Raw genomic sequence first — 15,843 nt, forward strand, 5'->3', positions numbered from 1 at the left:
CCGGTGGTGACTCAGGCACGTTACTGAGCGCACAAACCGTCACATCTGAATCCGTATTGACGACAACAACCACACACGTCACCAAGACTGTCAAAGGTGGAGTATCTGTACCAAGAACGGAGAAACACAAGAATTGAGACTCTGCAGGAGATGCAGACATCGACGATGCCCAGTCTCTGGCTCAGGCTATCAGGGGAGCCAGGGAGCATCACCCCGACATGCCGTCAGGAGAGTGGTAGAGCTCAAAGAAACGGAGTTGGAGGAAGGGAACAAGGAAGTTAAGAATTTTGTTTTCTAAACAACAACATTCAGTTTGTGAACCTGAAGAATTTTGACCATTCCAAGTGTTAAGGCCGTATCACTACAGCGAATTTATACTACAGCTGGTAACAATGACCAGAAGCCTGAAGAATTAAAATGCCAACACCAAACCTTAACAGCTCTGGTCTATACTGTTCCCTCACATTTTAATATATAACGTTTTTTTATAACCACTTCTAAATATTGTAGGTTGGTTGCTTTTTTTTTTTTTTAATTAGGGAATTTTGTTTCCTGTTTGTGTACAAGTACCTGCTTTTTGTGACTCACTTTGATCCATGAGAGTGAACAAAGCCAGCCCCAGCTGGTAAGGTAGCCGTCACTTCAGCAGGTGCTATTGTTTGGAAAGGAAATTGACGAATTTAGATAGTGGCTTTCCTTCCAGCTTCTTCCCCTTTGAATTCCCATTAAATTATGGTAAATATTTACAGAGTTTTCAGATTGCAGTGAATAGACTGTATGAGAAAATATTATATATGAAGACAGATGACAAGCATTTCTTTACATCTTGAATATTTTCTCCTGTTTAAGAAATCCATTGGGATATTTCTTAGATTGAACCCTTTTGACTTTCCAGTCTTGTGACTTTGTACTTTTAGTGGAAAGTCAGAGACTCTCCAGACTGGAGAATTATGAACAAGTCCGCTGACCGTGCCCTGCGTTCAGGGACCTTTCGTACCATAGTGCCAACGCTTCTCAAACACACGCTGCTTGGGCAGCTTTCCAGAAACAGGAGGGAGGAGCAAGAGAAGACGAATTCTTCCTTTCTACTAAAATACTCAGGCAGCTTAAAACCTTAGTGCTTTCTTTCTTAACTTGTCCAGATTTCAATCCTTGCCATTATTTGACCGCTTGTGTGGGACACTTGCTATGGAAGCTGCTTGTCTATGTGTGAAACTGACCTTTGGTTACGGAGCGCCTGTCTCTTTCCGATAGTGTGCTGGTTCACACAGGTGTGGGGACACTGGGGAGTGGAGTCGGGGCTGTGGCCGTTGTTTGATGGTTGTAAGAGAGCTATACCATTTGAAGCTGACACCAGAGACCTGGTAGGGACTTACCTGTGTTGAACATTTTTTTTTCCTTTGCTTTTGACCCTCTATATGGTGATGATGCCGGATTAGGTTTATAGCAGCTTCCAGTTGTATTAGATATTTTGCTTTCCATAATACTGTTATCAAATAGTTTGTTTATGGTCTAAAAAATAAAATTTTCATTAAAAAAAGTCCTTTGTGACAGCCCAGGGGTACCTGAGATGGAAGCTCAAGCAAGTGTGGTTCTCAACCTTTGACCTTGGGCCTGGAGAGCTGTCAGGGTTACCAACACAAGTCCCAGAGGATGAAACCCCACCGATGGGGCGGGGTTCCTTCTCAGCCTGCCCCTCGTATGCATGCTGACTCCCTGGCCGGTGGGACTCACTCGCTGTCTTGCCTCCACAGTGCTGCTCACGGCCGTGAACTGTTACAGCGTAAAGGCTGCCACCCGGGTCCAGGATGCCTTCGCCGCCGCCAAACTCCTGGCACTGGCCTTGATCATTCTGCTGGGCTTCATCCAGCTCGGCAAGGGTGAGTATGGCCTCTGGGTCCTGACAGCCACCCTGTGAGGCCCTGCTGTGCCCGGGATCGGGGGGAGCCCCCCCTCTGAATGCCCCCAGCCCTTAGATCCTCCATGCTCTGACATGTCACACGTCACCTGCTCTGCACCCACACCTGAAACACAGGGTCTACCCCTTCAAATGCCCCCAGCCCTCAGATCTAGCATGAAAGTGTGTCATTTGAATTGGGGCACTGTAAGCTGGGTCGTGCCATCCCAGGAGAGGCACTGACATTGAGTTAGAGAGACTGAACATCACCCAACAAGTTAAATCAGTCCCAGAGTGGCGGAGGGTGGGTAGGATAGTGACAGAGCGGGGGGCGGGGGGCAGGGCGTCGCGGAGAGAGCTTAGCACTGTAAAACAGCCTGGACCTCAGCAGGGCCCTTGTACCCACGGATGCCCCCACACACCAGGTCAGCACTTTGTCCCATCACATGTGAGTCGCCCACACCCCACATGGCGTTCGGTGGCAGTGCATCCTTTCACTAGTGGGCCCTGTTCCTTGTGAATGTGCTGTGATTTGCTTATTCTGTGGGCAGGGATGGGGAGGGCCCTGCATTTTGGGCCACTGTGGAAAATGCTGTTAGGAATACTCTTGGAGGTGTCTCTTGGTGCACAGCACTGATTTCCCCAGGAGGGTGGACAGCAGGCCCAGGGCGGGCATCGGCTTGGATCCCCCAGATGAGTGATGCTGCTGCGGCTGGTCCAGGGCAGGTTCGGAGAGCCCCTTCAGAGGACGTCACCACACAGCACGCTCCCCATAGCCCTGCGGGTGGGGGCAGGTGGGACACTGGGGCCTCACTCTGTGCCTGAGTGCTGTTAGAAAGCTGGGACCGTGGAGACCAGCCCCTATGTCCTCTAGCTCGCCAGGGCCATCGCTGGCCTGATGCAGCTGGTCCCTGAGGCAGCTCAGAGCTCTCTCATGGGGAGAGGCAGGATTTGGGCTGCTTCCAAAGTCCTGTGCAGGCACAGGGCTGCACACTCCTCCCATGTCAGCTCTCCTCCAGCGGGAAGCCCTGTGCGGGTAGCAGCTGTCGCCTTGTCACAGCCCACCCTCCTCTTGCACTTTGGGGCTGGCTAGCTGTGCCGTGTGTGGATGGAACACCCCTTATGGCCCCAAACCTGTGGCCTCAGGGCTTCTGCCTGTGATACCCAGAAATCGATCCTTGCCGTTCTGGACTCTTCTGCTCTCCCCATCCCCCTTCTGGCCACACGGGGCACCACACTTTGAAGGAATCTGGCGTCCACAGACCACGGGACTGTGCAGGGAGGATGCTCCTGATTCAGATGCATTGGGTGCACGTGGGGCTGCAGTGGCTGCCACAGTGCCTGCCCTTGCCAGTCCTCTCAGGGTAGAGAGAAGTCCCCCGTTCTTGTCTAAGCTGACCTATTGATGTGGGAGCAAGAATCCAGATAACTCGGGCAGACTGTCTTTACTAAATACATTAATATGAGCCCAGCCTTTAGTTGGCACCTGGCACCTAGTAAGAACCCAGCTCCCATAGCAATGATCGTCGTCATCATTGAATGGAAAACTGCACCTGATTTGCAGTAACTCTCTATGGTTGGTAGCCCAGGTCACTACTTCAGGAGCTGGAGTTCTTCCTCTTGGAAGCGTGTGTGTCTGACCAGTGATGTCAGGTCACCCGGAAGTCCTTGTAGCATGACCTGTGGGTGAGCCCACCAGGCAGGGCTGAGGTGAGGCAGAGTCTACCTTGAATACCTGGCCTCGTGGAGAGCTCATGGGTTAGGACTGATGGGTGAAAAAATCCATCCTGCTGCACCCACCAGGCGATGTCCAGCCTGGAAATGGGTCATTTGATAGAAGCCTTGCTTGCGAAGGCATTTGCTTGTCTGGTATGATTAGATATGGAAAGATGAGGAATGTAGTGGGGAACCTGACTTTTGTAAAAACAAATTTCAGTAGGCATAGCAAAGAGCTTTTGTTCGGCTTGAATACATAATGTGTTTATAATTCTGTTGCTGTCGAAAACATCCTCCCCCCTAAAACAGTTCCTTTTTGAACTCAGGATATAGTGCAGTGTCTGCAAAATTCCTGTCTCCTGTTTTTCTTGAAGAGATTTACTTTGTTCCCAGATGAATGCCTTCCTTTCTAGAGGACAGACACAGTGCTGAAACATTGACCCCTCCTCCCACGAGTTATCTGACTCTGTTTCCCTCTCGGGCAGCCTGCCCAATCCTCATGGATTGCCATGCTGATGGCTGGCAGGAGGGCTAGGTCCTGCTGCAGGGGCTCGGCTTGATGTGCAGGTTGGCCTCTGGCTGTCCTGTGTCTGGAGAATGAGACCTGCTGCCTGGCTCAATGGCCCAGGTGCGTCTCTCTCCTTCACCCTGGGGGACCAGTCTTCCTCCTCGGCACTCGGCTCTCCAGGCCGGAGGCTGCAGAAGAGGCTCAGCAGGCCTGGATTCAAACCCAGCTGGCCATTTGTCAGCCACCAGGCCTCTGCTGACCTCAGGTCCTCATTGCCATGAGACCTATGCGCAGTCCTACCCTTGTTCTTTACCAGAACTTTCTGAGGCTCTCGGCATGGCTCTGTGCAGAGACCCAATGAGGACACGCCTGCACAGAGCTCGCGCTGTGGTGTGGGACGTCCACAGGAACAGGAAAATCATGGACGGGCTGACAGGGCTCCATACCAGACCAGGAAGGGCCTTCTGGGGGCAGGAGGGGAGGGCTGGATGAAGGCACAGTTCAGGGTGACAAAGGGACTGCTCTGCAGGGCTCGGGGGCTGAGATCTTGGGTGTGGGAGGAGCTCAGGCTGCCCCTGTGGCTGGGGGTAGGGGGTCACCCAGGAGAGGGTCACGCGGGCCAGGTGGGTGGCATCCAAGGTGTCTGGATTCCCTCCCAGCCTTTTCAGAGGGGAGACTGAGCTCAGGTGGGCATTTCAGATCTGGGGGGCTGAAGTAGACATCGCAGAAAGTGTGGATGGGGCAGCTGGGCTGGGGGAAGCCACAGAGAGAAGCAGGACGAAATGGTAGGCAGAGGGCACTTTGCAGCTCAGGACGATCCTGCCAGCTGCCTCCACCTGCTTGTTCTTTTTGTGTTGGCCTCTTACCTGTGACACCCTGCAGGGTCCACAGCCCCAAAGTCAGGCCGTTCCCAAAGCTGAGCAGTGTTTTCAGGGCCAGAGGGTGGGCATGAGGTGCGGAAGGCTTGTCCTTTATGCCCAGGTCCTTCCTGGAGGAGGGACTCGGCCCCTGTGGTTTTGCTTGGGCTGCGACATCCACTGGGAGGACAACTTGTGTCTCCTTGAGCAGTTGCAGAGTGGATTGCATAGTTGTGCAGATAAAGTTCCCACAAAATCGCTTTCTTCCCCTTCCACGTTGCATCTGAGCAGGATGCCCTCCACTCGGAGGTCGTGGGAGAAGACGTCCCCTCCACCAAGGCCCAGGCCCCAGCCCCTTGGGCCCGCAGCCTCTGTGGCTTGCCCAGCCGCTGGGATGTTGTCCCCAAGTGCCAGGAGATCTGGTGTGGTTAGCACTGGGAGCAGAGGCATGTAGACTCCGCGTTGACGGTCCCCTGTGTCCATCATTGTCCTAAAGGACTGGGGGGATGGGAGAATCGAGGAAGCGTGGGAGATGCCCCCAGCCAGAAGGAGCAGCCTTGCAGTGGGGAAGGCCCAGGCAAGCCTGTGATTGACTGTGCTCACAGGGCTAGAGACTGGTCTGAATCACTTTAGAGTTTGCATTTGGTTCTTAGGTTAATGGGCTCCCAGGACTTAGAGAAGCAGTGGCCTATGTGGCCCCATATAGCAGTATCAGTGACCCCACAAGGCTTGTGATGGTGGGCACTGTGTGTGGGGACGTGAGCTCGCTCGGGGGAAGCCCCGAGGACACAGTGCTGGGCTTCCTGGGAAAGGCCCATGCAAACAGGCCAGGCAGCCTGAAAGGCCAGGCAGGGGCAGGGAGGAATCACTCATCCTGAGAGGTGTCTGGGTCTTGAGGACGGCTCTCCTTGGGCAGGTCCCTTTGCCTCCTGGAGACTCGGTCTGTGAAATGGCAACACTAGCAACCGCAGCCCCAGGACTGCTGGGGCCATCTCTGGCTGTCATGAAATGTTGCCAGGCACCTCAGCAGCTTGTCAAATGGACTGTCCTCCCTTGCAGGGAAGGGATTGGCATATCAAGCACTCCCAGGCCCAGGCTTCCCCTTAGTACAGAGTTTAGGGTGCCTGTGACAGCCCGTCTCAGGGGACCAGCATCAGGCCGGGACTGCAGGATGCTGTACCCTGGGGGGTGGGGCACAGGGCTGGGATTCGGTTCTCTGCACCAGTCAGTCACCCACGCCCCAGGAGACAGAGAGGGGGCCGCAGGTCCCTTCCCGCCAAGGGCCGGTCTGCTCCTCCCAAATGTGCATGTGGCAGTCACGCAGCAGACATGGGAGCTCCTCAGCTGCCGTGGAAGCACTTGTGGCCAGGATCCCATGATCGAGGGAGGGTTGGTTGCTTTTCCCGTGGGTGGTCTTTGACAGTTTTTAATTGAGTCCTTCCATCGGGCCTGCCCGGCTCCATGCTAATTCAGCTTCCAGAAGCATAACAGATTTGCAGTCACATGCTCTGTGTGCCACCCTGAGGGATGAAATCAAAGGCCCAGAAGTTGGGCTCTTTCCCACTGCCCCCCTTGGCTCACCGTGCCCTACAGCTGACCAACAGAGCTGTGGGGGCCAGAGCTGCAGCACGAATGGGGGTGCAGCCACAAAGCCCTGTGCTGGCATGATTATTTCTCAGGGGTCTCTTGCAGCCTGTGCAGGGGGAAGGGTCCTTTCCAACGGATTTGAGGCTTGAAGCTGATCGTGAGGCTAAGGGACCAGCTCTGCCAGGAGTTTAAAAGACGACACGATGGACAGACGGTGGCCATGGTGAATGAGCACTGTCCTTCCCTCAGCCTCCCCCAAACCCAGATTCCTGCCACAGCACCGTCCCCAGATATCAGGCAGGGCCAGAGCAGAGCAGGCACTGCACCCAGGCACTCAGCCCAGGATGGGGACACAGATGGGAAAGTGGGAGCCCCAGTGAGCCAGCCATGGGATGCACCCCGCCCCCCCGCCCCAGGGTGCCTGGTCTGTTCTTTCTCTCTGAGCCCTCTGTGGCACACAGAGCTGACTAACCAGATGGGGGCCCCCTGGCGTGGTCAGCCCACTTTGCAGAGCGTGATCCCGAGGCCCAACAGCTGCTCGATCAGCTTGTGATTATGAAGCTGGATCCAAAGCCTTGGCTGTCCCATGTCCCCTCCATGTCTGTGAGGATGGAAACCAGGGAGGTCTGACCCAAATGGAACAAGGCCCGGTTGGTCTCTTGTTTGCAGAGAGTGGCTGGGGCTGCCATAGTAAAGGACGCAGACTGGGGGTCTTAAAACAACATTTATCCTTTCACAGCTCCAGAGGCCAGAAGTTTGAGATCAGGACCCTTGCCCCCTGAAACCTGTAGAGGAGGATCCTTTGTGTCTTCCAGCTTCTGGTGGTTCCTTGGCTTGTGGCATCATCACTCGTCTCTGCCTCTGTCCTCACGTGGCCTCTCCCTGTGTCTCTGTCTCTCTTTTTCTGTGTCTTTTTAATGGCACTTTCGTGGGATTTAGAGTCCTCCCTGAGCCACGATCTCATCTCGAGTTCCTTACCTTAATAACATCTACAAAAAGCCTTTTCCAAAATCAGGTCACCATCTGAGATTCCACGTGGACATGAATTCTGGGAGACCTTGTTCAATGTGCTCCATGATGTAAATGGCCATCGCATGAAACCCCAGAGGGTAGAGGGGAACGGAAGGCTGAAGGTTCCAGGGGTGGACGCTCCCCTAGTTTGGGGATGACTTTCTCAGTCAGCATCCTGAGTCCCCGTGCTGGGAGGGGTGCCCATGGGTTGGCTGAGGCTCTGAAATGTTCTCTAGTTGCCTCCCACTGACAGCCATCTCCAGATTGGGGAAGTTGACAGGCTGTGTGTGGCTTCCCAGGCCCTGGGCCGAGGCAAAGCGCCGCTGAGCATTTGACCAGGTCTTCCCCGACGCAGGGGCAGGACAGAGGGTGAGGTCTCAGGGGACGCAGGGACCATGGGGAGCCAGAGGGCGGGTACATCCCCCCATGTGGGAAGAAGGACTGATGTTGGTCCTGTCCCTATATGCATGTGGCCCCTGGGCACCCTCCCAGGCTTCTTCTGTTGGCAAGGAGGCTTCCCTGCGGCTGGGAGTACCCTGCCCTGGGTCGATGGTTCCCATGACTGTGTCGGCATGACACAGGAATTTGGGCTGATTTTCCCTGAAATCTAAGGCCCCGGGACCTTTTGAAAGCTCCCATCCTAATTATTCTGCTTCTCAAGAGGATCCCAGTGGGCAGGAAGCAGTCACTGCCTGGCTCCCAAGGCTGTCTATGATACTGCCACTTGCCGAAGGGTCCAGTTGTGTCTTAGCTTTCTCATTCCTGACAACCCGCCCGGGAGGTGCTGCTTGTGGCTGCATTTTAGGGCAAGGAAGGCAGACTGAAAGTGTAGGGGCTTTGGGGTTGGGCTTGCCCAAGGCTGCACCCAGGTGGAACGCAAATCAGCACTGGCTTTGAGGTTGCAGAAAAGCCCCAGAGAAGGGGTGGTGGCAGGAGCCATTAGCGTCATATTGTGGGATCCCAGGGTTCCCACACGCCCCTGGTCCCTGTGGGAGGTCCTACACTGCTCTCGTTCAGTCATGGTCACTTTCTTGCCTGCCTTTCTGGTAGACGGGGACCCCACCAGGCTAGAGCCCAAGTGTGGGGAACTGTAGTCATTCATCCGTGTCTGCCTGTGCCTGGACCTCTATGTTGGAACAAGGATTGTGCCCCGGTTTGGACTCCGTGTGAGAGAGGGCCGGGAACAGTTAGTGGATCTGTCGCCTGCTGTCTAGAGTGGGGTCTCAACCTGGCACTGTTGCCTTCTGGGACCATCTGCGATGGGGCCACCCTGTGCATTGCAGGATGTCGAGTGGCACACCTGGCCTTCCCCTAGAGGACCCCCACCGCAGTGTGACAACCCCTACTCTCTCCAGACGTCACTGCATGTGCCCTGGCTGCGGGGGTTGGTAGGGGGTTGAGAAGCCTGTGTGGAGTCCAGAGTCTGCCCTCCTCCTGGGAAAATACCCTGTTTTCTTTCTCACCTCCATGGGCGTGGAGCAGCTGGGCGTGGAGCAGCGGCTGATACACATTAAATGGAGCTGTGGCTGCCTCACTTGCTTTTTGCTGCCCTAGAAATGGGCCGGCGTCCTCCCACTAACTCTCCAACCCTCCTATCGCCCACCTGCTGTTAGGGCTCCAGCCCTGCCAGGAGACGAGGGCAGGTAGAACCACTGCCTGTGAGCGGTCACCCCTGAGCTCCTTCAGGCCCGCCAGTCCTGTGGGGGTGCGCAGAACCCGCAGACCGGGCGCCTGCTCCCTGGCACCCATCAAGAGAGAGGGTAGCACACTCAGCCAGCATTTGATCAGGTGCCCAGTGGAGCTGTGGGTCTCCACATTGGGCCAGCATCCAGCACAGACAGGCCAAGCAAGCCCAGGAGCTCCGCCACGCGTGCACGTGTGTGCCGGCCGCTCTCAAGCAGGTCACTCTCAGATCGCTTTCTCTGTTCCTGGTCCTCAGTGCGGCACACTGTGCTTGTGAGAGAATGGAAACAGTGAGGCGACAGGGCAAGGGGACCGCTCAGGGGAACTGGCAGTGTGAGTGGATTGGGGCCCAAAGCAGCTGAATCCTTGACTGAGCTTTGCCGGCCTTCCTCTACCGCACTCCCCCACCACACCTCACCTCACCGCACGCTGTGCCAAGAGAGAAGTGGGAGGTGTGTCAGCTGTGCTCCTGTATGTCTGCTTTCCCCCAGGCACTTTGGGAGTGCCCTCACCTGGGCAACTCAGGGAGGTCCCAGAAGGATGGCTCGGCCACACTTGTCCTAGGTGGGCTGGTTCGGAGGGGCCTGGCCAAGGCCCTAGGTACAGTGAGATGTTTCAGTCTGTGTTGGTCAGAGCAGCTAGTATTTACCTGGGGTTTCAGAGGCTGCAAAGTCAAGCTGTAAATCATAGGAAATACCATTCCATGGCAGGAATTCTGTCTCCAGCATGACTGGCTCAGGTAGATGACTGGATTTACATGTCAGAACTCTGGGCTGGTAATTCCTTGATGAAAACCTTGAAGCCACCCAGGCCTCAGACCTGAAAACATCAGGCTCTTATCTGAAAGCCCCAGGCTATGTTTCAAGCCTTGAATTGTATCCTCTGCAAGAGTAGTAACCATCCCCCGCTTAGCAGTATCTCTAACCTACGTGTGTGCACGTATGCACACACACCGTGTCACTAACTCAGGATCCTGCTTGGGTACTAGTTTTCACAACTGCACCGAAATCCGTATCCCCGCATATGGGAAAAGAAATCCAATCTGAATAATAGACAGGAGATCTAAAAATATATCCTGATAGGAAAATGGGGCAGATTAATGTGAAAATTACAAATTCAAGACAAGTCTGCATTACTTGTAAGGAACCTTTATCATGAAAGGTCTTTCAAGTTGCAGGAGGGGTTGTGAGAACCTGACCTGGCAGCACCCTGAGGCAGTGGGGAGTGGGTACATGACCTGTTGGAGATCTGGGCTGGCAGGAGCAGTCCTGGGCAGCTCTTCCAGACTCTAGGAGCCCCTGCAGCATCCTGGGGTGGCATGGCCTCGCGCTCTTGCATAGAGTACCCAGAGGTGAGAGCCAGCAGGCATTCAGAGGGGCTGTCCTCAGGATCCCAGACCGGCTGCATGCCAGCAGGGCCCCGCACCCCGGGCAGGTGGCTTGACTCCCAGTTTCCCTGACTAGGATAGATGCTCCTCTCCCCTACCCGTAGCGGAAGTATGTGGTAAGGCCCTGGGACAGGCAGGGCTCAGCAGATGCAAAGGAATATACATTCTAGAGCATTCCACAGGGGGCAGCTAGGTGGGAGCACAGAGGGGCTCTTCTGAGATGCTGTTGAAGAGGGCACTGTCCTGAGGCAGCTCTTAGCACTGCCCCCACCCGCCCTGCTGACCACCCTATGACCAGGCAGTCCTTGATGTGTGGGCCTCCGAGACATCATGTGCAGGGTACACATGGGATGAGGTGCCAACTACCCTGGAGCCTGTTCTGGTCACAAGACCATGGCCTCGTGGGCGGGGTGGGGGGGGGCTCGCGGCTTCCTTGTCCATCCCTCAGCTCAGGCAGGAGATCAAAGGCCCAAGCACTCCTGCAGGGTTAGGACAAATAAGCTCCCTGACAGAATCTAGGGTCCAGGATAAGCCAGACCCACAAACGGGGGCTGGGGCCTCTTGCTCCCTCACTGTGGCACCATAGGAAATTCGGTGCTACCTTTGAAGTGCAGGTTTCAATTAGGTAAAATGATAGGTGTAATGGGAACCTCCCTTTCACATGTCTCTGTGCAAACCTCCTCACATACCGTCACCCTGCCCTGTTCCCAGGGTAACTGAGGCTGTCACAGTCCATGTATGGAAGGCATGGACTCCCATCAGGTCCTCCATCTGCCTGTCCCCCTAGGGACCTGCTGACTCACAGGCCACAGATAACACTAACCTGTGTAGCAGCCCTGGGGCCACAGTAGGACCTTGGCAGCAGCTTTTCAGCAGGGTGGGGGCATAGATCCTCGCATCCAGAGCCACAAGATTCATTTAGAAATGCTCCCCAAACAAACAGTTCACACCTGACCAATAGTTCAACTGTCAGATGGGCAGGAGGTGAACAGGAGCCTCCATTCCCTCCCGTTGGTGCCTTTGCTCCTGTTTAGAGCCTTTTGTTCTGAAAGCAATCACCTGTGAGGTGCCTGTCTGTGCCACACCCACCCCTGGAGCCAGGGGAGCCAGGAACCAAAAACCCAGGGCCAGGTGACCCTCATCAGTGGGGAGCAGAGAGCCAGCTGACGCACCCCTGGGCCTGTGTCTGTTGGCACTGGCTGGTGGGCTGGCCCCCTCCTCCCAGAGCAAGTCTTTCCAGGCCTGAGTGTTCCTGGACCATTTTACAGATGATATAACTGCCTCTGAAAGAGCCAGAAACTGTCCTGGTAGCCAGGGACCTTTCTGAGATGCCAACATTTCACAGGGTCTACTGCGTGGGTTCGAATCATGGACCCCAAAACACGTGTCCACCTAAACCTGTGAATGTGCCCTTATTTGGAAAAAGGGTCTCAGATGTTATCAAAGTAAGGATTAGGGTGGGCCCTAAATCCAACGGGCATCCTTGTAAAAGCCAGAAGAGGCGCTACAGGGAGGCCATGTGGGGAAGGAGGCAGAGATTAGAGTGATGCAGCCATAAGCCAAGGACACCTGCAGCCCCCGGAGCTGGAAGAGGCAGGAAGGATCCTCTCCTAGAGACTGGAGGGAGCACGGCCCTGTGACACCTGGATTTCAGACTTTGGGCCTCCAGAACTAGAAGAGAATAAACCTCTTGTCTGAGCCCCCAGTCTATGGTTATCTGTTAGGGCAGCTTCAGAACACTTACATGTGGACCTCACTGAGCCATGACACAGATCAGACGGGCTTGTCTGCCCACAGACTCCAAAACAGACACTACAGTGTCAGTGAATGTTGGGTCCTGCCCATTGCAGGTAGAACTGGTCATCAGAGAAGTAGAATGAGCTGTCCAGACCCCACCCCTATCCCCCAGTGCATTGTCCCATCTAGATTAAGGATCAAGGCTGAGATCTCCCGCCAGGGACACCTGTCCAGAAGGCAGTCACATTGCACCGGCCCCAGGTAAGGGAGTTTCCTAGAGTCATGGCCCCATCCGCCCACACTGTCCTCTCATTCAGCTCAGTGTCTCAGGCACTGCTGTGTTCCAGGGATAGGTGTGCCATTTTCAGGTCCTTTCGTGCTCACAGCAGCCTTGAGGAGACAGCATTCAGAGACCCATCGCACACGCAAGCCGCCTAGTTAAGGTTTAGCAGCTTTCAATTCTCCAGGCACTGAGTGCTGGCGTGAAGCTCATACCCAGGCCCCCTGATCTGAGGCTCACATTGCAGGGTCTCACATGCAGCTGGCACTCAAAATGGCCAACAGAATGGTCCGCAGATCAGCCGTCCCCTCTCAGGTGGACCAGGGACCCCTTGGAGGCTATATTCCACCAGGTCATGGCACAATCATACCTTGCCTGAGTTCCCAGCCCCGGGTTAAGTCTGGGGAATGTAAGTGTCAGTGGTTTATCAGGTGCGTTTAATTTGTTGCAGTGGGAAGACTTCACCCCAGCATTTTTGCTTGCTACTGTATTTTGCTCCAGGAACATTCCAGAACAATGATGTGACCTCTGTGCAGCGCTCTCTAACCCAACATTCTTTTCTGTCTGTTTGGCCTTTGCCAGGTGACGTGACCAATCTGGATCCCAAGTTCTCATTTGAAGGCACCAAGCTGGACGTGGGGAACATTGTGTTGGCATTGTACAGTGGTCTCTTTGCCTATGGGGGTTGGTAAGTTCCAGAATGTCCAGTACCCTGGGCCTTGGGACACATAGGCCAGGCCCAGAGGTGTCCAGAAACCCACATCTCTCGGCCACCCATGGGCAGTTTTAGACAGTGACAGGAAATCCTTTTAGGGCTGCTCCGAGCCTCACACATCCAAAAGAAAAAGCACAGAAAGGATGCCATAGCAGCCCTTGGTGCTTTTCTCTGCTGTGTCTTGGCCCCTGAGAAGGCGACCCTGTAGGTAAACCTTGGCTAACGGGTGTGAAACATTTAGGCTCAAAAGGTTGGGCCTGGTGGTTCCCTGCCTCTCTCCACCAGGAGCAGAATGCCTGCCTGCAGTTCTCCTGTACTTTCTGTCCCCTTGGGTCCCCTACTGGCACCTCTCTGAGGCCGACGCATGGTGGGTAGGTGGGTGGGGAAGGTGCTAGAAGGCACTTCTGGGAGAGGACAGGGCGGATCAAGGGGGCAGCCCTGTTGGCATAGTTTTCCCAAGGGAGCAGGACTGTGCCCTCACCTCTAGCTGCACACCTAGCGGGGCCCCAGTGGTGGGTGAGGGGTCTCCTCTCCATGGGCCCAAAGCAGCCAGCAGGAGCTCCCCATAGAATCTGCTTTTTTCCCCTAATGACTTTGAGACGAATGTATAATTAAACTGCTCTCTAAATTTTAGGAATTACTTGAATTTTGTCACAGAGGAGATGATCAACCCTTACAGGTACATGTGTGAACAGAGATATTTCTTTTCGTTATTTTACTATGAAAGAAGGAAAAGGCCTGGTTCTGCCTAAGAACCCAGCCATGGGCCCAGCCCAGCCTCAGACAAAAGCATCACAGGGTCTTTCCGGAAGGGCTTTGGGGTTAGGATCACGCTTGGGTGGAGGGGCGTTGGTTTTTGGCCTCCAGTCAGCCTCATGGTACCTTGAACAAGATTCCCCCTCAGAATGAGCAGGAGTACCCATTTCACAGATTGGGAGCTGAGGCCGGTGGGGTCGAGTCACTAGCCAAGTTCACACAGCTGCCCAGCCCCAGGTGCCAGCTTCCAGCTGGTGACCAATGCTAGTGACAGTCTCGCCACTTCCCACCTTCCCCACACAGTGAGATTCAGGACCAGGCCCAATGTGTGGGAAAGCCATCAGGGCTGGTACTGTCCGGGACCGCACTTTGATGATGTGACCTCTCATTCCTTCCAGAAACCTGCCCCTGGCCATCATCATCTCCCTCCCCATCGTCACCCTGGTATATGTGCTGACAAACCTGGCCTACTTCACCACATTGTCCCCCGAGCAGATGCTGACGTCGGAGGCCGTGGCCGTGGTAAGACACTACCTGCCAGCATCCGCCCAGGTCACTGAGAGGCCGAGGCCGGCCCCGCTGCCTCTGAGCCCATGTTGTGGAGCAGACCAGGCTCCTCATCTGCAAACCGCGCTTTTGCTCAGAGGGGTTGAGCTGTGCTCTGCCAAGCCTGCCGGAAAGTGTAGGGCACAGGTTCTCAGCCCTTGCTTGTGTGAGAGAATCAGCCGTGGGCTTTAAAAGTGCTAATGCTCAGGCCATACCCTGGGCCAGCGTTAAGTCAGCATGTCTGTGGTGGCGTCAGTTGTTTTTAAAGCTGAGTACAGGGGTTGAGTCTATTGCGGTGACGTGGAAGGCCTTGAGGTCTGCAGCCCCGAGTACGGGGTTATAGGACTGGGAAGCTAGCCCCTACCTGCTGTCTATGTGCATCCTGAGGCTTCTGCACACGGGGTTCAGAGGAGGGAGAGCAGCGTCCCCAGGCCCCACAGTGGCAGCCGGCTGAGAGCCTTTTCAGCCAAGTAGAGTGGGGCCCCAAATAGAACCAGCAGGCTTTGGAACGCCCTGCGGGGATCCCATAGGCTCACTTCCCACAGTATCCTCACCAGCAGCTTCAGTAGGTGAGGGTCGGCAGCCACCTGTTCTGCTTTCTGAGTAAATACTCACTGAGCCCTACCCTGGGTCAGGTGCTGGGGACCCAGCCAGAGACAGAGCAGTATTCCCTCACGGAACAGACATGTACATGGGAGAAAGACCGGGCCCCTGGTCATCCTGGTGTAATGCCAGCGTGTGGGGATGGGGTGTGAGGCGCGGGTGCTGTTCTAGAGAAGGCTCTGTCCCGGGGCCCGCCTTCCCCCAAATCCAGACCCTGAGGGGTCACTCATGAGCAGAAGCCTTGTGAGGAGTGTGCGGGAGGCTATGCAGACAGGTGGGCCAGGCTGGGCCGTGAGGACACACACTGTCCAGGTGGAGAAGTTGCGGCTGCAGGTTGGGCATCGTGGGGCACGGGGACTCACGCTCGGCATCTGACTAGGACTTTGGGAACTACCATCTGGGCGTCATGTCCTGGATCATCCCCGTCTTCGTGGGCCTGTCCTGCTTCGGCTCCGTCAACGGGTCCCTCTTCACGTCCTCCAGGTGAGCCCACCCAGAACCGCCCTCCCGCACTCGGGCTCTGCAGGAGCTGGGGCAGGACCAGGAGGGGGCTGAGCCGT

General features: G+C 55.3%; 1 protein-coding gene across 1 annotated transcript in view; it reads left to right on the forward strand.

The window, feature by feature from the left end:
- SLC7A5 (solute carrier family 7 member 5) overlaps positions 1-15,843 on the forward strand; it is a 44,244-nt gene that overhangs the window by 19,727 nt on the left and 8,674 nt on the right. The window contains exons 2-6 of the mRNA XM_019742706.3: positions 1,755-1,880; positions 13,246-13,351; positions 14,013-14,057; positions 14,533-14,656; positions 15,663-15,766. Coding sequence (XP_019598265.1) covers positions 1,755-1,880; positions 13,246-13,351; positions 14,013-14,057; positions 14,533-14,656; positions 15,663-15,766 — 505 coding nt within the window. The remainder of the gene's footprint in view (positions 1-1,754; positions 1,881-13,245; positions 13,352-14,012; positions 14,058-14,532; positions 14,657-15,662; positions 15,767-15,843) is intronic.

The sequence above is a fragment of the Rhinolophus sinicus genome, chromosome 8 (assembly GCF_057876585.1).
Source record: "Rhinolophus sinicus isolate RSI-liver-muscle chromosome 8, RSI-T2T, whole genome shotgun sequence".
Classification (NCBI taxonomy): Eukaryota; Metazoa; Chordata; class Mammalia; order Chiroptera; family Rhinolophidae; genus Rhinolophus; species Rhinolophus sinicus.